This window comes from Protopterus annectens, chromosome 15.part0, assembly GCF_019279795.1.
Source record: "Protopterus annectens isolate FY-2018-M chromosome 15.part0, PAN1.0, whole genome shotgun sequence".
Classification (NCBI taxonomy): domain Eukaryota; kingdom Metazoa; phylum Chordata; order Ceratodontiformes; family Protopteridae; genus Protopterus; species Protopterus annectens.
The window spans coordinates 252686527-252709391 of NC_056749.1; the positions used below are offsets into that span (position 1 = coordinate 252686527).

At 35.6% G+C, this 22865-nt stretch overlaps 1 protein-coding gene across 2 annotated transcripts in view; it reads right to left on the bottom strand.

Moving 5' to 3' along the window:
• Window positions 1–22865, bottom strand: part of PTPRR (protein tyrosine phosphatase receptor type R) — a 1539596-nt gene that overhangs the window by 1005310 nt on the left and 511421 nt on the right. For both annotated transcript variants that reach the window (XM_044057006.1, XM_044057007.1), the window contains exon 5: window positions 18879–19129. In XM_044057006.1, the coding sequence (XP_043912941.1) occupies window positions 18879–19129 (251 nt within the window). The remainder of the gene's footprint in view (window positions 1–18878; window positions 19130–22865) is intronic.

Genomic DNA, 22865 nt, shown 5'->3' on the forward strand with positions numbered 1-22865 from the left:
GATATTTTAACATGTGAAACTGACAATTCAACGCCCTCATGGCTAAAGTGGAAGAAGTATACACTTTCTTTCCCCATCTATCCAAAGCCCTTGCCTCTTTATCAGGAGGGACAGGATTTTTAACAACTGAGGCCTTCACACCTTTAGGCCCCTGAGAGACCGTTTCCGGGTCTGCCCTAGGACTCTTAAAAAGATACTTATGAGCTTCAGGCACCCTATAATACCTATCCGGTTTAACTGGGGCAGGAGGCAAAGAATCAGGGTTCAGGGAAGCCTCTGCAAAAACATCTTCCACCACATTCAGAACAGGAGGTATAGCTAAAGGCCTATGCTGGGGTAAAAACAAGAATTCCCTAAGCCTTTTCCTGGAATCAGAGAAATCTTGACCTTCCCATTTAAAATGCTCCCTCATGGAATGCAGAGTCTCTGAAAATGAAAAATCCTCAGGAGGAAGCCGAAGGAGTAGAATCATCCACATCAGAATCAGAATAAGGAGGATACTCCTGCAAGTCTTCAGCCAAGACTCAGAAGCCTCGAACATTGCTCAAAACTCTCAAACTCAGGTTCCACCCTAGGCCTCTTATCAGGAGGGGCATAGAACCTCTTATCATAGTAATCAAATCCTCTGCCATTTTAAGCATATGTTTCTTAGGCAAAGACCCTGAAGCACTAGGAGAAACCCCACTGAAGCTACACTTGGCCTGCCTCTCAAAGAAGTCTTGGAAACAGAAGGGAGGCTCTAACCACCTTAGGAAGAGAGGGAAGAACAGCCACCTGAGAAGCCCCTCAGCCTGGCCTACTTCCTGAGAGGATACATCCTGTAACAGTAAAGTCTCTCCCTGAGACTCCAAAGAAACACCGGCAGAACCTCCGGCTCCACTGAGCCTTCCAAAGAACCGGCGTCTGGGACTGTCGGTTCTTCCCCTCTAGGCTTTGCTGCTTTGTCCTTGCGCTTTTGGCGAAGCGGCCGGAGCATCCGGCGGCATTTTATAATTACAACGCTTCCCAAACACTAACCTGGCACAGTCTAACCTTCTCTTAATAGTGCGTTTGTTAAATCTAGCACAAGAGCGGCATCCAACAACGTTGTGCTCAGGCCCTAAACAAGGTATACACAAAGTATGATAATCCCTATGAGGTATCTGTTTCCCACAAGAAATACAGTTATTCACTTTTTCTGACATCCGGTTAAATACTGAGGCAAGAAAAAACCAAAATAATCCCCAACGGGGTACTTAGCCAACTTTGATTCGGTCTGAAACTCTGACTTCAGAAACTTTCAGAACGCCAACCTGCACTCGCAAAATTGCTTCTGCATCGGACCATGCGGCAAAAAAGACTGAGGATATGACGTCGGTCATGCGCATTAGTACCCTGACGTACTGACGTCAGTCTAATGCGACGTGACCGACGTCAGCCATATACTTTGGTATTCGGGCCGACTGGACAGCGGACTACCCAATAGTTAGGACTGCAGCAATGTGGAATGAAGAACATCTCCTCCGTTTCTGTAATGGGTGTTCTGATAGACAGCCTGCTATCTGTTGCCCTATATCCCTATGCCAGGGACTCTGCTCTGTGGGTGACAGCGTGGATCATATCTGTTACCCTGCTGCATAGCACATTGTAACTGCGATACTTACCACCCACAACATTAACTTTGATGACAGTGTCAACCAAACATGGTCACAGAAGGGCTGTTTTGCAGAAATGGATTGCAAAAACCCATCTATCATGTAGACAAGGGGTCTCTAGTGCCATCTCATTCTATGTATCCATAAACCTGGGTTTGAAGTTACCTTTCTTATGGACCTGTTTTTAGGTATAGCTCTGTCAGTATGGAAGACAGTAGAATTAACAGCCATGCTCCTGTACATGCCTTTCAAATCCTTACACCACTACTGCTATCTTACTATGCTACCTAATATGTGTAGTTGTACCTGAGAGTTAGATATTTGTATCATGAAACAGTCTTTAAGTAAATGCCAGGCATGCATGTGTTCTGAGCATATATCCCCAAAAAAACAAACACAGTAATTCCACTTACCATGAATGCATGACTCTTACAATAGTAGTATTACAAAAGTTGTGCTTAATCATATATGTGCAAGGCACACAACACTACAATAGTATTGCAGATTACTGGATTTTTCACCTATGTTAATCCTGCAGATTACTAGAATCAGTACAGCCACAATGTACCCCTCAGAAAAATTTGGGCCAATACATTTAGAAGCATTGTCAAACTGAGAATTTTTCTAGGCCTTACATTAAAGACCAGACAAAATCTATCCTTGTTCAAATAAGTGGATGTATAAAAAGTAGCATTTATCTTACATGATCAGATTTCTCACTCAGAAACAAAACTTTCAGCTCTAGCAGGTCACAGCATTCAAACTCAGGGTAGCAAAGGTTTTTTCATTACTACAATGAGAAACAAGGCTTCTTGTCATGCTTGCATCATGAAACAGTTGTCCTCTGGGTATGATGATTATGCTTTTTAGAACTCACCTCATTGCTGTTTATGAAACACTCAATTTGTGTGATGAGTAAAACTGATAAATATTATGCAGATTACAATATGATGTATGCACACACCTGAGCACCCATAGACAGCTTTTCGCAGAAGCAGGAAGCCAGCTATGTTAGGGTGGAGAGAGTTGTCATCCCATAATTAACCATTGTCACTGAAGAGCATGTATTCTCAGCAGTATACACAGGATGGAAGACTGACATGTATCACAACTTAAAGTGCCCCTGGAACCAAAATAGTGTAGTACTTATTTTTTATTAGTTTCCCATCAATTGCACAAATGAGATGTATGTTGATGACCATCATTGCATGAAGTTATCGAAATGCAAGAACTACTTTAGATTCCATTTCTCTATCATTTTCCTGAGCTCTTTCATAGTGAGGTGTTATGGATGGAGAAAGAGAGGGTATTGCTCATTTTAGAGCACAACAGTGGTGTTAGAAGAAGTCCAATATTTTTTTGGACATTCTCCATAAGCATTACAGATAGTGGATCATGCAGGAAGGCTATACCTGGTCACAGTATGAGGCTGATGCCTGCAATAGTTTGACTAAGGCTGTCAGTTGTGCTACTGGCATCCGACACATGGGGGAAAAGTTCCCTCACCACTACAGTGACATGAGCTGATGTTAGCCTGACCTCCTTTGGCAATGGGAAATGAAGGTAAGGTGCAGTCTCCGCAACATTACAGCAAGTATAACGCCTTTAAGATAACCAAATTATGGGGCGTGGCCACGATAAGCACAGAGTTGCAGCTTTTCTTATCAGCTCTGCCTCTACAGAACTTTATTGACAGGAAATATTGATAAAAACTTCCCTAATAATAGTATTTTTTTTTTTATTAACTCTTTAAAATATATATTAGGGTAGTATATAAAAAGTTTTAAGTAGATTTTAATTTTTCCTGTCAAAATTACACTTGGAAGTACTACAGCAAAAGAACAGGATGAGCTTCACTAAATCTTCTCATCAAGAGACAACTATCAAAAAAGAACTACAGTCATTACTAACTGCTATTCAAGAACTAAATGTTAAAATTGACAAAATGGATATAAAAATTGACAATTTTAAAGAAAAGTGTACTCACCAAATGTACATTCTACATGAAGATTTATTGCAACAAAGGAAACAGATTTCTGGAATGGAAACTGCATTAAATGATATGGACAACAGAATTCAGGAAAGTGAATATAATGTTGAATTTCTGTTAAAACAAAATTCTCTTCTTCAGACAAAGATTGATGACCTTGAAAATTGGTCCCATAGGAATAATGTGAGAATTTTTTGCTTACCGAATAACATAGAGGGAAATAATATGGAGAAATTTTTATCTTCCTGGTTGCCTGAAGTCCTACAACTCCTGGAGGCTCTTTCATATGGTATTGAAACAGCCCATAGATCAATGGTAACATCTAAAAACACCAATTTTGGAATATTTGCTGCTTAAAACCTCAGCTTTGACTGGCTAAGATCTAGTTGTATTCAACTGAATGTATAAGAGAATTTAAGTACCATTTATCTGCACTTTTTTTCAAATAATGCAGCATTTTAATTGATTTATTTGTGTTGCATTGAATATTAACTGAACTGGAAGTTTTGACTGTTTTTTTCAGTAAGTGCTTGCTAGATTTTTATTGCCTGTTAGTAATTCCAGGTGGGGGTAGTCTCATTCATTGATATCCTGTCACTGCCTTTTTAAGTGGTACATTTTGGAATATTTTCTGCTTAAAACCTCAACTTTGGCTGGCTAAGATCTAGCTGTATTCAACTGAAGGTTTAAGAGAATTTAAGTACCTTTTATCTGCACTTTTTTCAAATAATACACCATTTTAATTGATTTTGTTTGTGTTTCATTGAAGTTTTGACTTTGTTTTTTCAGTTAGTGCTTGCTAGATTTTTATTGCCTGTTAGTAATTGCAGGCAGGGCTAGTCTCATTCATTTGATATCCTGTCAATCAAAACACCAAGAGCAATTCCACTAAATCTGTTATTGTAAAGCTCCTGTCAGCCGATGATAAGGAAATGGTATTAAAGACTGCGTGGGCAAGATACCCAATCAAACTGAAGGACAATATTATACGCTTCGATAATGACTATTCTTCTTCAGTATTATCAAAAAGGAAAATCTTCTTGCTTTTAGTCAGAGAACTAAAAAAGAATACAATAAAAACCCATTTGCTTTTTCCTGCAAGAATGAAAATATTCAATCAAGATGGTTTCAAAATTTTTGAAGACCTAGACACTGCAATTACATATATAAAAAAACAATAACTTTCTGGATAGAGTAGATGAAATGGAGTGGGCCAGTCCTAGTCTTAAAAGAAATGCTGAGAACAACACTTGGAAAATATTTGACCCTAGGAAAAAAAATCAAAAGATTAATCATAACAAATTCCATATTTGCACTTGATTCACTCAATTAAATGAAATGAAACCAGACATCCAGGTGAGCTGTTGGTATTATATTTAATATAATGTAATTTAGTTAACTATATAGTAGTTCTTTTTGATTTGTTGAATAGTCGTTTGTTGGGATTTTTTTCTTTGTACTGTGTGATTAAGACCAAATATGTTACTATTTATTAGTTTGAATTCCACGGATGCAATGAACCTTTTAACACAGATATCTACACTTCCAGAACCTTCTAACACAGGTATCTACACTTCCGGATATTTTGTTATGGTGCTTATCATTAGGAAGCATATTTGTGTATTTTGATTTTGGCTTTTACAGTGGTTGAAAACTTTTCTTTAGTTAAAATTGCTGTATTTGTTTTCTAGACGATTTATGGTTATTTGTTAGGTATGGGAAACTTGTGTAATAACCTGATATTTAGTTACAGACTTGCTGTACTTGCGATTATACATCTGACCCGAGATACGAGTAAAAATGTGGCTGGAATAATGGTATAGGAATGTTGTTGTTTCTGAGATGTTGATACATTTATTTGAAGGCTCTGGTTTGATGCTGTTGCACTCTAGTGATATTTGTAGTGTTTGTATTAAGTTGAATGTTTTAGTGCCTGTGTACTTTGGTCGGAGATTAACTGGAGAATTTGATCGGTGGTATAGTGAAGCTTTGTTTGGTAGTTGTCATTGCTCCGTGCTGTGTATGCGAAACTTTCCCATCTTTCTCAGTACAGAAAGAGTCTCCAGACATTGCCATACATGCAGTTAATTAATTTTTTACTTACTGTTTCCCGCCGGAACTTTAAAAGGTTTAACTTCATGATGGGCTCGAGACTTTGGTATCCATTGCGGCTGAAAAGCTTGGAGCTTTCTTGAAATGTTATCATGAAGGCGTCAGAAGTAATTAATCTTCTGAACCTCAGCGGGAAGATAATGATCCAAATATGATACCATATACAGCATACGGAAAGAGGATACAAGTAGATTACTACCTTCTTCTAATTGTAAGACATTCTATACAAACTTTTTTAGATAAATTGGGGTTATATTATGCACTTAGTCTAAATACATGTTTCTGAACATCATAGGTGTTCATTAGCTTTGTGTATTTATATATGTCTAGTAATCTCATAGAATATCTGCTCTATGTATGACAAGGGTGCCTCTAAATTGATGAGAAGTACTTGATGTAATTCGTACATATCTGGAAGATTTAATAACGCAGCAAGCTGTTCAAATATTTATGGTGCATGTATATTTTTATAACTAATGACTTGCTGAGAAACTATTCATGAAGCATTAAGCAAAATGCTAAATGTATAGATGTATATAACAGGATATCTCAGATGTTTTATAAATGCAGCTAATGCATTACATCCATGTAGACATTAAATATATAGCATTTGTGTTATAGGCTGATAGAGATATACCTCACATGCAGCATTAATATTGCAAGGACAGGTGCATTAAATATACAGCATATGTGTATTAGGATGTCATAGCTATTTCATATGTTCAGCAGGTATATTACATACACAGCATAAGTGTATTTGGGTGCCAAAGGTATTGTTGATGACTCCCTATGGAAATGTCATGGACCAAAAAAACGCAAGACAAAAACTCCAGGAAAAGGGTAAATATCTACTATAGGGAAATAGTTAGATCTGTTTCCCATTAGAAATTGTGAACTTTTCATTTTTTGTTTTGTTAATGAAGCTGGATTTTTATAAGTGTTTATTTAATGAGCCATCAGAGAATTCAGCCTCTAGTCATAAATGATGGGAAAAAAAGTGTCCCACATAGAACATACTCAGCTTAAACAGCATTTCAAATTTATCCAAGGATAGAACAAGCTATAATTAAATAACAAAAAGCTTACTGTATTTAAATAAGGCCTTTACATAATTCACAGGAGCTATCTAAGCACCTTGCTTCCTTGAACTAATATGACCATTCACTAGTTCTCAGTTATTGTGATTGACCTTTTGTGGTAGCTCAAATCAATACGAGTGGAAGATCAGACTTTTAAGGTTTATGAGTCACCTTTCTATGAGAAACTGCATTACTGGGGTGTTTGGCCATGGGAAAACTAGCAGGATGGTGCTGGTTATACTTTCTTGACATGCAATCACTATACTTAGCTTCTGGCAGAGAAATGCAGTGTTCATTTCTTTCAGGACAATCAGTATGCCAGTTGATAGTTAGTAAAATCACATTTATTAGCAACATGTTTATCAGCTGCCAATGTTAGAGGTTATTGAAGGTCCCTAGGTGATTCACTTACAGCTCTGTTTCATTTAGCAGACCACCTATGGCAGTACTATACATCACACTTCAGCCTTTCCTAGCCATATTTCTGTAATAAAAGACTGCCATAGTTTTTTTTAGGTTCTTGTCAAAATGTGATTACCTAAAAACAGAATAGTGAACTAATAGCTTATAGCAGTTCTCAACTTACTAACATATGTAAGGAAATTTTGTACATTATTCTTAAGATGTAGCAGTCATTAATTTACTAATTGATACATCATTATATCTATATATTTTGCTCACACAAAAATGAATTATTTTATGTTATGTTAAACAAATGGAACAAAATTCCTATTCATCAAAATGGGTATATCTAACATTTTAAATAAACTAATCTGTAATCACATAGATGTTATTAGGTCATATCATTTACAGAAGATTTTGTTATTATATAAGTAGATACACAGTGGATTTCCTATGCAATAACTTCACTGTTGGTTTTCTTTAGTTTTTTGCTCAAATTTGATCAACTTTAGTAGTTCTTAGAATATGTTTTTTTTAATAATAATTGATCTGCAAGATGATTTTATGACATTGATTAGAAGCCTTATTTTTATAGTTATGACTATAAACATTTAGGCAGGTGTTGATTGGATGCTGCTTTTGATAGGAGGTCGATTCGAGTGACAGATGTCATTCGAGTAAGGAGATTTAAACTCCAGAGGGGTTTGGGTTGATTATTATGTTTCAAGTTTTTGTTACAAATATTTTCTAATAACTTTTCAGACGTTTATTTCTTATGTAGTAGGAAACAACATTAATCTTAAGAATTTGATAATTTTACACTATGTTTGTTCTAATGATCATAATAGTATTCCTATAGGATATATTCTTGTGTATTTCTTAGATCAGTACATTTATATTTATATCATTTGATTTTCAATGACTACACTAAAAGGTATATCAGTCAACATTAATGGTTTAAATAATGCTAATAAAAGGAGGAGTTTAATTAAATATCTTAAGTTACATATATCCCAGTTAGTATTTTTGCAAGAAACCCACTTATTAACAGATGATATATTCAGGCTTGACTCTAAAACATATAAGATTTTAGTAAGTTCCGAACATACAAAGAAAAAGAGAGGAGTAGCTATCTTATGGAACAACATAATGCCTTTTCCTAAAATAATATATATATATATATATATATATATATATATATATATATATATATATATATATATATATATATCTACAAGGATAATAAAGGAATGTTTTGTGCAGTCACCGTACAACTAAACAGTAACATTTTCACAATGATCAACATATATTGGATCCCAGGGATAGGGACAAACACAGTGAAACAGCATCTAGATCAAATTGTACTATTCTCTAAAGGGAACATTGTTTTGGCAGGAGATTTCAATTGTATTCTAGATTACAAAGATTCCAGTACTAATGGGAAGAGAATAATATCTACATCATCTACATTATTAAAATACTTTTCAGATACTTATTTTTTGAAAGACATTAATTACTTTGCAGATACTACTTCTTTGTTTTACACCTTTTTTCCCATAGACATAACTCATACTCGAGGACAGATAGAGTTTTTATCTCTAATAATTTAACAGATTCCTTAAACAAATCAGTAGTGATTTCATGTCCTCTATCAGATCATAATTCCATAATTTTTGAATTGGTAGTCAATCCAATTTTAATATGCATATAAAAAGGATCCCAGCTTATATTACCAAAATTAAAAGATTTTAATGATTTCATTTCTATAGAAGTACAGAATTTTTTAGAACTTAACAATACAAATTATATATCAGAAATTTACATATGGGATGCCCTAAAAGCTTATCTATATGGTAGGATAATTAATTGATACAACAAAAAAAGAAAGCTTGGGATAAAGAGCTGCAGGATATACAATGTAAATTAGACACTTTGAAACTTAGCAATATGGGTGATAAAGATATATCAGATAAAAGGAAATAAATATGTTAAATAATAAATACTTAAAAATATTAAAACATAAAACTATGATCAATATAGAAAAATTCAAGTTTATTAATTTCTCTTCTAACCCTAAATCCTTAAAAATTCTTGCTAATAAAACAAAAAGATTAAATAAATGTAATCATATTAATGAAATATTCTTCCCTAAAAAGGGAAAAATAGTATCGGAACTTCATAATATATTAGCTGAATTTAGAGAATTTTTTATAAACATTAATCAAACATCTACTGCAATTAACTCTAAAGAGGAAATAAAAACATTTATTAATAAATACACTAAAATAAGACTTTTAGAGGAACAAGGGATTTCTATTGATAAACAAATATCTTTCAAAGAACTCCAAACTCACATTACCAAACTAAAGCAAAACAAAGCACCAGGTAATGACGGCATCATTCCTGAAATTTGCAAATTACTACCTATAAATGCTCTAAAACTGCTTTACAAAGTATTTAACTATGTTCAGGACAAAAAGATAATTCCACCTTCTTGGAAATACACTTTTATTTCTCCTATATTAAAAACTAATAAAGACCCCTCTAAGTGTTCCTCCTATAGACCCATCTCCCTATTAAACACTGATTATAAAATATTTATGTCCATTTATGCAGAAAGGCTTAAGACATTTTTACTTAATTTAGTTGATAGTGATCAAATGGGGTTTACAGTAAATAGAACTTCATATGATAACATTAAAAGAATATTAACTTTAATTGATTCGGTGAAAAATTAAAAAAAAATTTAACCCTAGTTAGTCTTGATATAAATTGTGCCTTCGACTACATGGGAATATTTGTTCACTCTATTAAAGGAATTAAATTTCTCCAATAATTTTATCTATCTTATTACTCAGCTATATATATTGGTAGCCAAGCTTATGTTAAAATTGGTACTAGTATATCTCAAAATATACCACTGATAAAAGGTACTAAGCAAGGGTGTCCTTTATCCCCTCTTTTATTTTCATTAGTTATGGAACCATGGGCAATTTTAAGAAGACATGATACAGATATTGAAGGATACAAATTATGCCCCACTGTGTCATCTACAATACAAATGTTTGCAGATGACATATTGATCACTCTTGGGAGCAGTAGTGAATCTATACAAAAACTTTTTAAAAACATGGAATATTTTCAAAAAAACTCCGGCCTTACTTTTAATAATAATAAAACACACATTCTTTTAACAGGTTCAAAAAATACAATATACCTGATGAATATAATGAGTATATAGCTCAATCTCAACAAACAGTATATTTAGGAATAATTATTACTAACAATATTAAGGATACCATTCAAATAAATTGCAATAAAAGACTATTAAGTATAGAAAATTTAATAAATAAATGGAACAAATTACCCTTTTCTACGGATGATAAACTTTTAATAATAAAGATGGTACTTCTCCCCAAAATCTTATATATAATTCAATCTTTATCTATACCTCCTTCTTACCAAATAATTAAAACATTTAATTCAATGATTCAGAAATTTTTGTGGTTACCAAATAAGCCAAGGATTGCATTAACATACCATATGAATAATTGGAATAATGGTGGTATAGCCTTACCAAATTTAGAAATGTATTCAATTTCATCAGTATTTAATACAATCTCTCATCTCATTGATGTGGAATACACTGCTAAGTGGAATAGAGGTATTGTCACAAAATACGAACGATATGAACAGTTTCTATAAGCTAAATATAATCAGTAATCCCTTTATTTGGAGGTTACAAGATTATATTTCTGAATTTTCTTCTCTTAATTTTAACTCTAAGTATATCATTTTTCTCTTAAAATCATTTAAAAAGTATATATTTAAATATAATATCTATAAGGATTGGCTTTTTTACTCTTCCCTATAGCCTACACACATAGAAGCATTTTCTCTTCAGATTATACAAAAATGTTTATATTTCAGCAAAAACACTTAATATTTTGGCACCAAATGATGATAAATAATGAGTTAAAATCCAATAGCTCACTCTTGGAAGAGTATAAACTTGATACATTTTTATGGTTAGAACTTCAAGAAGCCAGGCAATATGTATTAAATAAACTAGATTATATGTCTCCTACAACTAGGAAAACAATTCCTAAACTAATACAGTACATGATTTTATCAGTTTTGCATAAATCTCCTGCAAAAAACAAGTTATCAAACATTTATAGGGCAATTAAAAGTGATTTAGACACACAATCAGATAATTATTGAAAATATTTTTCTTTAATTAATAATAATCCCCCCTCTGAGAAAGACAAATTCAATATTTTACAATCAGCAAGTATGACTACTTCTTCTTTAAAGTGGAAATTATTCACATGAAGATTTTTATAGAGATTATTCATCACCCCCTTATAATATAAGTATATTTTCTAAAAAGAATTTTGCATGTTGGAGATGTAATAATGAATTGAATGCAGACTGGTCTCATATGTTTTATAATTGCATATATTTAAGAAAATTTTGGGATGATGTTGTTGCAAACAATTTTTACTGATAAATTCTTTATATCTAAATCACTTGTTTTATTTAATACTCCTGTTCCAGATTGTGTAATGGAGAATAAGTACCCATTGGTTTGGTCTATACTATCTATAGCTAGAAAAACAATCACTAAGAATTGGAAGTCTAATACAGCACCCACATTTCTGGAATTTAACAATATACTCCTTGAAATGTGTAATTTGGAAATGTTGACTATTAAATCTAGATCATCTAGGAATACTACATTATATAATTCATGGTATATCATTTATGAACTTGTAGAAAAATAGTTTATTAATTTATGTAAACAGATGATTTTTATTAATCCTACAGTAGCATTAAGATGTTTTTTGCATGATGAACGTCTTTGTACATAGTTTAGTTACTTTGGTTTATATATTAAACGTTTTTTTATTTTTAACCTTAAAGAAAAAATTGTTACAATTTCATGGAAATATTTGTTCATTTTAATAATCATTTAATAAAATTCTTTAAAAAAAAAGATAACCAAATTACTTGCCACTGTTTGCCACTATCCAGTTTTTCATTATGTCCTTTTTATATCTTTAGTCTCAGCAGAGATTGAAAGGAATAGATAGAAAAGAGCAGACTAGAGCACCTAAGAGAGCAATGGGGTGAGTACACATATGCTATTATAACAAAATGAATGCATTTTCTATTAACAGTTGTAGGTCTTAAAAATAAATATGTAGAACATTTATCAGTACCACATCTCTCAGTACTGCATAGGCTAAGGATAGCAGTATGTCAAAAAATATATATAAATGTATGAAAGAGAAAGGATAGCAACAAAGACACTGGGGGAATAGACAATATTAGAAGTGCACTTCTGTATGCTTCCTTTTGTATAGGTAGACAAGTGGATCACCATGTTAAGTTTATGCGCTCTAAGATTGTTGGGATGGTTGTGCGAACAATCTTTCTCAACAAAAGTAATCTGTCATCCCACTAATATCAGCGCAGTACTATACTGTCCATATATGTAAGATCCACAAGAAATACTTTGCTGGGCATTTCATAATATACTATAGAAGTACCTAGCCCTTCTCTGCCAGCTGTGATGAATATATTTATTGTGTGATCAGAATGTTTATTTTGTATATGTACAGTTTTAGTATTGTCAAAACTAAAACTGTATCACTGTCACTGTCATGTTGACTAATGTCACCAAATGGGAGTGGGTATTTACCAGTAATAAATGGGGTGAGGACCTGACCTACTCTGACCTGTGACAGGGACACTTGCTAACAATCGGAATGGTGCATGTGCCTCAATTGGTTAGTGTTTGCCCTCCATAAAACCCAGCAGCCCTAAGTTAATAAGCAACTGGCAATCCAGTGTCCAGTTGCCCATCTTGGGTTACATGGGATAGCTCTGTAGATTGACTGATAAGATACAGCTTAGAAGTGGATGACATGATGGTATGGAGTAGGCTGGACATTCAATGAATCCAATAGACAAGACAGAAGGGCAGTGCAACAAAACCACTTTGTTTGGGATCAAGAGTCTACTGCTTATGAGAACAGACTAAAAATGGCATGAGAATTGTAATGAAGAAAAGGCTTCCAAAGGCAGTGGGGGAGGCCATCAAAATTAGTGACAGACTTGTGGCAATCAGACTCCAGTGTAAGGATAGGGCAATATTTATAATTTCAGCCTATGCACCCCACCACCACCGAACAAGGGTGTGATAGTGAAAAAAAAAAGGGTAAATTTAGATAGCAGTTGCAGGGCCTACTAGATAAAGTTGGACAACATGAATTGATGTTGATAATGTTTTCACCTGAATGCATATATTAGGACAGACAGAACAGGATATGAGAACTGCCTGGGTCTACATGGGTGGGGTGACAGGAATAAAGGATTGGCCATTCTAGGCTTTTGTCTGGCAAATGGTTTGATGGTGGCCAACACATGGTTCAGCAAAAGAGATCACATACAACAGAGGCCAACATGCAACTCAGGTAGACTACAATGGAATGCAAAACTGAAGGCACATGCGATGTAACTGAGAACAATTAAAACAGTTAAAATGGCAGCAAATGGGGGAATCAGAAGAAGCTGAGAAGTTAGGTTGAATGGAACATAGTGGAACAGGTTAATTGCTTCATGTATCTGGGAGGGTTGATTGAGGACAAGGGACATCTGAATGAAGAGATCAACACTATAATTAGAGGGGATGCAGCCAAGTGGCACAGAGTGTCAGGGGTACTGTATGACAGACGAATGCAAACAAAGTGGAAAAGTAAGGTGTAGAAAACAGTGGTGCGAACATTACTGCTGTATAGCACAGAAACCAAGCCAGAGAAGTTAAGAAAGTTATTGGTTCTGGACATGAAGTGCCTGAGACAGGTAATAGGATGCATACTGTAGGTCAGTAGAAGGAACAGGGACATCAGAACAGAAGCCAAAGTAGGTCCAGTTGCACATAAGGTCAAAGAGAGCAGAATACAGTGGTTTGGGCACATGTGCAGAAAAGCAGAAGAATAGCTGGTCAAAAACATTTGGGACAGACAGGAAAAAGGCAAAAAGAAATTAAGGTATTCAGCAAAAAGGTGGAGGGATCTTGTGAGAAAACATGTGCCAGTCTGGCATGACTGTTGAGGAAGGTGGGAGAGTGGCATTGAATACACAGAGATTGTGATAGTTGAACCAACACAGCAACTCTGAGCAGACAATGCAAAAAAGAGGGTTTATGATGATGATAATAATATCAGTACCAACATATTTAAGAATGCAATGTTCATTCTGATTCTGTTTTGTTGCTATTCTCTTTCATACATGTATTTGTTCCTTTTTTGCTTGTTTCTCTTTATTTCTGCTACTATTAAACCCAGCAACACATCAACCTGCATCCATCCCACTGGCAATGCCTGTTGTCCTCTCACAGGTGTCAGCAGTAAAAATACCAGACCAACAACAGCACCACCATGAGAGGCACCCAGAAAATCTAGGTCCAATCCTGCCACAGTTGCCTCCAAACCTCCTGCCCTGCCTTCAGCTCCTGGGCAGGCAGACCTGCTTTGCAGAGTGTTACAGTGTTCCCCTGGTAGCAGTAAAGGTGACACTGTTGTCACTGATCAGGAGCTGGCAGAGTTTTGTGTGAGATAACTGACAAGAGTTGGATGCCTGCCTTATCCACATGGAGACACTCTCTGATGACTCATTGAGTAGCGTCCTTGCTCAGTGCTGACTCCATCTTCTGAGGCAGGACCCAGTGGTGAGTGGCTCAGTTGCCAGCATAGCAAGTAATCTCCAGCTGGGTCAAAGGTGGCAGAAACATCATCTGCCATCACCCACTGCTATCCCCCAACCTGGTGTTCCACTTCCTTTTGCCAAACCCACCATTGTATGTGTGTTGCACAATACTCCCTTCACTACTGTCTTCCCTCTGTTTGTCTGATGTCTCCTTTACCACTGTGTTCCCCATCCCTATTTGTGTTCCCCACACCCTATCAGTCAAGTCTGTCTTTCTCTGCTACGTAACCTACCCCATTACTGATCTATTAGTTCCCTGAATTCCTTCTCTAACTTTCCCTTCTCTAACAAAAAAATGGCAATGGCACCCCAACAATACAAGAATAACTAATGTAAACATAATTGTTTCCTATTGTTTGATGTATTCATCATATAAAGTGCTCATTTGTCTCAAATCATTGAGGAAAAAGTCATTAAATATTTACAACTGTTTGGGGATTTATCCAGGACTATTCAGCTAAGATGCTGAGATGTTTGCTGCTATCCCACTTCTATCCTTCTCATTCCTTATATACTGCATCATGGGTCACAGAGAGCAATATCAATGCACATGAATAGCTAACAAGAAATGACACTTCTTGTCCTCTGCCAAAATAAAGTCCAATCCATGGCATACACTACAGATATTACCATCAGTTGTGCAAATGCGCTAAGTGCTACTGGACTGTACCATGGGTTTACTACATAAGGTAAGGCTAATGCCTGTAGTCTAATTGCTCCTATAGTAAAGTGTACCATAAAGTGATTTGTACAATGTCAATGCAGTAGGTGAAGGAATGTATTCCCCTGATGGTTGGATGCTGTTTTACAACATTAAGTTTGTGGTCTGCAAATATTTTACATTCCCCTGAAATGTGGTTTTGTGACACCTTCTGTTTGAGTGCTTCTGTGGCTCACCTGGCTAATGCATTTGTAAGGGAAAATATCAGTAGAAAAGGCACGGTCTGAGATCCCTTGAGGCTTCACTTTCTTTATTTGCTGTCAGTCTGTAAATGTGTTATGTTCCCCTAAAATGTGGTGTTTATGACACCTTCAGTGGCTCACCTTATTAAGGAACTGAGGATATAATGCATGCAAGTGGACTAAGCTGATGTCTCAACTCTCCTTAGGGTATTGTATTTTCCTTTTTTAATGACATTCTCAATATAGTACAGGTACACTGATCAAACTCTGATATTGTCAGGAATTGTGCAGGTCGGTACATCATGTTACCTTACTGCATCCCTCCTCTCCTATGTTTTATATTACTTTGCATTAAAGCATTATCATACCACCTTCTCCTTTGTGTTCTGCAGCACTACTCTGGTGGGCAAGAACCTTTAAACTCTTCTTTCCATCTATGTGGTTTATTTTGCTACAGTGAAACCTCTACACATCACCCTTAACCATTTGCGACATTTCCCTGTCATGGAACATGACTCTGTATAAATTACATCAACACATTGTCAATGTAGTTTTTCAGTTTGTGCTCCTGAGTCATGATGACCAGAGGAGCTCATGCACATTCAATCTTTACCTCATCTGCTTACACCTCAGTATTTCAATGTGGTAGTCTAACATGATCTTGCAGTCAGTCTACACTGTGGCCGCGGCAAGGAGCAAACTCATCACGCATAATGGCCTGGCTGTATGGATCGGTGATAAGCATCAACGCTCTTGGCACTCATAATGTAAATAGTGCTGGTTTGGCTGCATTCACAGGCATAACATTTATGAATCATTGGGAATGCTTTCTGTTAAATTTCCGTATAATAAGCTCCGGAAGAAAGTGGTCAAGTTTTGTTTTTTTTTTTTTCTTTTTTAGCACTCTTACACAGTTGTTACCCTAAAATTTTCAGAAATATTGAGCCAGACTCCCAAACAGTTTATCTCAGTGTAAATCTGCCCTGATTCCAAAAGATTTGTTCTCAGTATAATTTATTTGCTTCTGTGTGAGGCCTGCCTATAAACAGCCTTAGAATGGGAGGAAGATTCCAAAAGATCTATTGCGTTTCATTCCTTCTAGGAACTGGTTAGAATTCTGATTATATGGATATCACATACTGAAAAAGTAAAGTTTACTCACTATTAGCTTTGCTATTTTGTTTAGAAACAGTATGACATAAATATACACTTCATTTCAGCTTTTTCAACACACAATTTCCTAAAATGTTTATTTTGCTTGTTTATAGAAGCTGTTACAATGCTTTCAGTTCTGCAATGGGTACAATATCCTTCTTGCTTTAATTTTTCGTCAATAACCACAAGTGCTTTTCTAATGCACATATAACATGCAACAGTTATGTTTCTTTCCTCAGTCCTGGATTTGCTCTTTACGTTTCTTTATACTCTGTTACAGGCCACACCATTCTTGCTTTTTGAAAGAAATCTTTAAGCTGTTTTCATTATTTAAGCTATCTTTGGAAAAAAAAAATTTGTATATGATTATCATTTATTCTGCACATAATCATGTTTCTTACTATCAGCTCTAAAGTCTCAATCTAATACAGTCCTGGAATAATTTTCTCAACTCAGTTACATACATCAAGCAATTCAGTTCAATGAATTTCCTTGGAAGAGATTTGTTTCCTAAGCTATCTCACTAGGTTTAGTGCTAATAGATTTTTAACAATCGTATTAGATAAACATTTTTAGTTTCATTGAATTTGTCATAACTCTTATTTCTTGTAAGACTGTAGGTCTCAGCTCCATACATATTTAAAAGGTTTACTCTAGCTGTTGTCAAACTCACTTGCAGGAAAACATTCCAACATTTCACAGCATGCCTCTCCTTTTGGAATTATTACATCAAAGGTAGCCAGAGTAGTTCAGACTCAATTTTTGACTTCATTATTCAAAACTGCTATAAGTTATAATACATTTGTCACAATTCCCATCGTTTTTTATTGATCACAATACATTCTGACCATCAAACCTACCTGTACAAGTTGGTTGCTTAAATTATTGTTTCAGTCTCCAAGGCCAACAGCTATATGGCAAATATATTCCTCTAGGTGAAGAACTGAGAGGTAGAAGTAATATCTTCATCTGTGGATCAGAATTTTTCTACATAACCCTAAAATGTTGATACATGCCTGTTGACTTTCAAGGATTTGATGTGCAATGAGAATCAGTAAGAGTATGTCATCCACTTCGGTGAGAGAAATGATCCCTGCCCCCTCACAATGAAGTGCTCTTGTGTATTATTGAGGATTGTAAGGTACAAACTGCACCCCACCATAAAGAAAGAAAGAGAGGCATGTCACTCATCCCTCTCCTCACCAGTTTCTCCTGCACCTGAGAAATTAATCAAAACTGAGACATACGAGTACTACTCAGGACTTTATTCCTCTGTATCACAGAGATGGCTTAAACTCCAAGTATACAAGAGCAACATTAAAAGAATTATGTCTGGTTTTGAAGCTTTGTCTCTTCCCATTATTGTTTACTTCAAATTTCTTAGTTAAAGGTTGAGAGATATGACAATAGTATACTCTTAAAATCCATATTGCCCATTTCTTTTGAAGTTGCTGAAGTCACTATCCAGCTTTGGACATAAAGGTCCTCATAAGGTTTGAAAGTTTGTTTTTTTGACTTTCATTAACTGAACAGTGAATGTTGCCTTCTTAAAAATCACTTTCCATAACTTGGCCATTCAAAGTTCAGTTATAGGATAAAATCACTCAAACAGTAACAGCTACTGAGACAGTTAGTGACTACATCTACCTTGAAAAAAAACACATTTTGCAATTTTTTTTTGCAGTTTTGAGTCATCATATTATATGTACTGCTCAAACAAAGTAGAGTCTGCAGAATGTTAGTTTTGTTCAATTGTTACACTATTCTGAAATAATTACATATTTGTACATGGGATTGTGGAAAACTGAAACAGGGTAAATAACTTACCTTTCCTGAAGGCCAACTGGTTTCATTTTAAAAGGAGATGGACAAGGCTTGCAGTCTGGCAGACACTGGCTCTGAGGATCCACATTAACACTAACAGCCTCGTGGACTAATTCTGGCTGGACCATGCTGTTGGAAGGTTTCACTTCTGCTCGTGTTGTGCAAACTGGAATGGGGGACAGGTGAATTTCTCTGCTATGTGTCTTATCTAGGCTGTCAGGAAACTGAAGCTTTTCTTTCAGCCTATAAAGAACCTACAAAAAAAAAAGTCAGGTAACTATCCAGAATGTAAAAAACTGCAGCCTTGTCAAGGATTATAGAAAACCAACAAATGCTGAACAAACAAAAACTCAAATACCCATGTAGCCTGTCGCAGATTAAGTGATTGTGAGTGCTACTAACAAAACCTGGGGATTTTGTGAAGTAATGATAAGGCTGTTTTTATTACAATGCCTGAAAGTAAAGGAATGTGGATCTTATGCAGTCATTTTTGGAAGTTTGCAATTTAATGTTGCATAAAACATAGTTGCATTCCAAAAGGATTACCACATCAGTTGTGCAATGAACACAGAATAACTAGGTGCACACGTTTATTATTTAAGACAACTATATTACAGAATTCTGCTTTTCTCCTCAATTATCTGAAACCGATATATTGTAATGCAAATGAAGAGACCAAATTGGTCTAATATAGCACAATATAGAAGTAATAATAAAATACATTTATTTGGAAAGGGAAAAAATAAATTAGATGTAATTTTCCACTGAGAAATCAATAAATCACTTCCTTCAGAATGCTACTTGCTGAACATACACTGTGCCTTTTTCTTTTGTGATTTATAGTATGATATAGTCTCCTCTCCACTTAACATTCTCTTGCTTTTCCATGCCCAAAATTTATTCAAATGGTTCCTCAAAACTTGCATTACTGGTGCCTCATGCTTCTGTGTTACTTTAATATATCTTAAAGCCTCCTCCAGACTTTATGACCGGACTGTTTCATACATGGTTCTGTGGAAGTTACGTAAAGCCCTAGTAAGTACATACTGTATGTTACACAAATTAAATAATTACCACTCTCTATTGAAATGAATAAACAACAGATTCAGAATGAAAACAATGGGAAATAGCAGACAAATGGTATATATGTGGATCAAGTTTTTGTGATACATGAAATACATGGCACTGTAAAATGAAAGGAATAAATTAAATGACTTGTGGTTTAGCCATACATTATTCTGAATGCCTGGTTGCAGAGAGAGTAGTTACAAACACACACACACACACACACACACACACACACACACACACACACACACACACACACACACACACACACATACATTTACACAAGAAAGATGGAGTAGAGGCTGCTGAGGCTACCACAACTAGAGAAAGCTAAACATTAAGTCCAAGATAAAGTTGGCAGGTAGTCTCAACAAGGATCATATGCCTTTTGAGAAATAAAAGAGATGGAGCAAACATCAGATGCAGGATTCCTATTTGACTCTTTCCAAGGCATTTACATCTACAGGAGAGAATTAGACAGGAAGCTGTGCCTGCAGAATTTACTTTAGAGGATATTCCTGAAGCCAGTATAGGGAAGGGAGCTGCTGGGTGAAACTTTTCCACACCTCCACCTTAATCAACTGAGTGCAAGTAAGGATTTCATTTAAACATCCTGTATGGATAACTTCTACAAAGATGAACTATACATTTTAAGGCTGTGGTGAAAATACTTAATCTCCTCTTCACTTAACATTCTCTTGCTTTTCCATGCCCAAAATTTATTCAAATGGTTCCTCAAACTTGCATTACTGGTGCCTCATGCTTCTGTGTTACTTTAATATATCTTAAAGCCTCCTCCAGACTTTATGACCGGACTGTTTCATACATGGTTCTGTGGAAGTTACGTAAAGCCCTAGTAAGTACATACTGTATGTTACACAAATTAAATAATTACCACTCTCTATTGAAATGAATAAACAACAGATTCAGAATGAAAACAACGGGAAAAAGCAGACAAATGGTATATATGTGGATCAAGTTTTTGTGATACATGAAATACATGGCACTGTAAAATGAAAGGAATAAATTAAATGATTTGTGGTTTAGCCATACATTATTCTGAATGCCTGGTTGCAGAGAGAGTAGTTACAAACACACACACACACACACACACACATACACACACACACACACACACACACATACATTTACACAAGAAAGATGGAGTAGAGGCTGCTGAGGCTACCACAACTAGAGAAAGCTAAACATTAAGTCCAAGATAAAGTTGGCAGGTAGTCTCAACAAGGATCATATGCCTTTTGAGAAATAAAAGAGATGGAGCAAACATCAGATGCAGGATTCCTATTTGACTCTTTCCAAGGCATTTACATCTACAGGAGAGAATTAGACAGGAAGCTGTGCCTGCAGAATTTACTTTAGAGGATATTCCTGAAGCCAGTATAGGGAAGGGAGCTGCTGGGTGAAACTTTTCCACACCTCCACCTTAATCAACTGAGTGCAAGTAAGGATTTCATTTAAACATCCTGTATGGATAACTTCTACAAAGATGAACTATACGTTTTAAGGCTGTGGTGAAAATGCTTAATCAATTTGCTAAGGAAACAAACTTTTCTATGGTCCAATGTAAATAAGCACACACACACACACACATATATATATATACATATATATATATATATATATATATATATATATATATATGTGTGTGTGTGTGTGTGTGTGTGTATATATGGGTCTACTGACAACACCGAAAGCTCAAAAGGCTGACAATGAGACCACCGACACCACAAAAACGAAAGTGCAAAAACACGATAGTACACATGCTCCTACAAAGCACAATCCCGACAGTTAACAAAACAAATTCGCTGTTCCAAAAACACACACACAACACAAGCACACAAAAAACATGATAAACCTACACTAAACCTTACATACACAACTATCTATGCAATAACCTTAACCCAAACCCTAACCGTAAGGTCAGTCACTATCGCACACTTACCTTACTCACACCCTAACCCTAACGTCTGTCACTTTCGCACACTTACATTACCCGCATCCTAACCCTAAAGTCCGTCACTATCGTACACTTACAGAGTCGCACTCATTTCACATGGAGGTGTTTTCAGTGTTGGGATTTCAACTTGTCGGGTATTGTCGCACTCGTTTCACATGGCGGTGTTTTCAGTGTTGGGATTTCAACTTGTCGGGTATTTCCGTTGTCGGTCTTCCGGTGTCAGTCATCTCGTTGTCATTGTTTTGGCTTGTCAGTCTTCTCAGGTAGACCCATATATATATATATATATATATATATATATATATATATGTGTGTGTGTGTGTATATATATATATATATATATATATATATATATATATATATATATATACACGTGTGTGCGTGTGTTTGTATGTGTGTTGTGTGTGTGTGTGTGTGTGTGTGTGTGTGTGTGTGTGTGTGTGTGTGTGTGTCTGTGTGTGTGTGTGTGTTGTGTGTGTGTGTGTGTGTGTGTGTGTGTGTGTGTGTGTGTGTGTGTGTATGTGTGTGTGTGTGTGTGTGTGTGTGTGTGTGTGTGTGTGTATGTGTGTGTGTGTGTGTGTGTGTGTGTGTGTGTGTGTGTGTGTGTTTATATATACACAGTATCATAGCTTAGATAGGGAGAGAGGATGAAGTGCTGAGGCATGATCAGCAGATCCAAACCTCTCCTTAATCAAATACTGGCTTTTAAAAGCCAGTATTGCATTTGTGGTCAAACCTGAGTGCTGTAGCAGTCTGTGAGTGGTATAAACTGTGGCAACATAGCAAATAGTCTGCTACAGTTTTTTTTTTAACTAAAACCTGCGCTATTTGCAGGTAGGGTATAAACTGTACTGACTGTTTGCCACATTTGTAGCAAGCAGTTTGATGCAGTTTAAAAAGAAGAAATGTTTTTGTTTTAAATTAAAATATGAGTGTCATGGCAC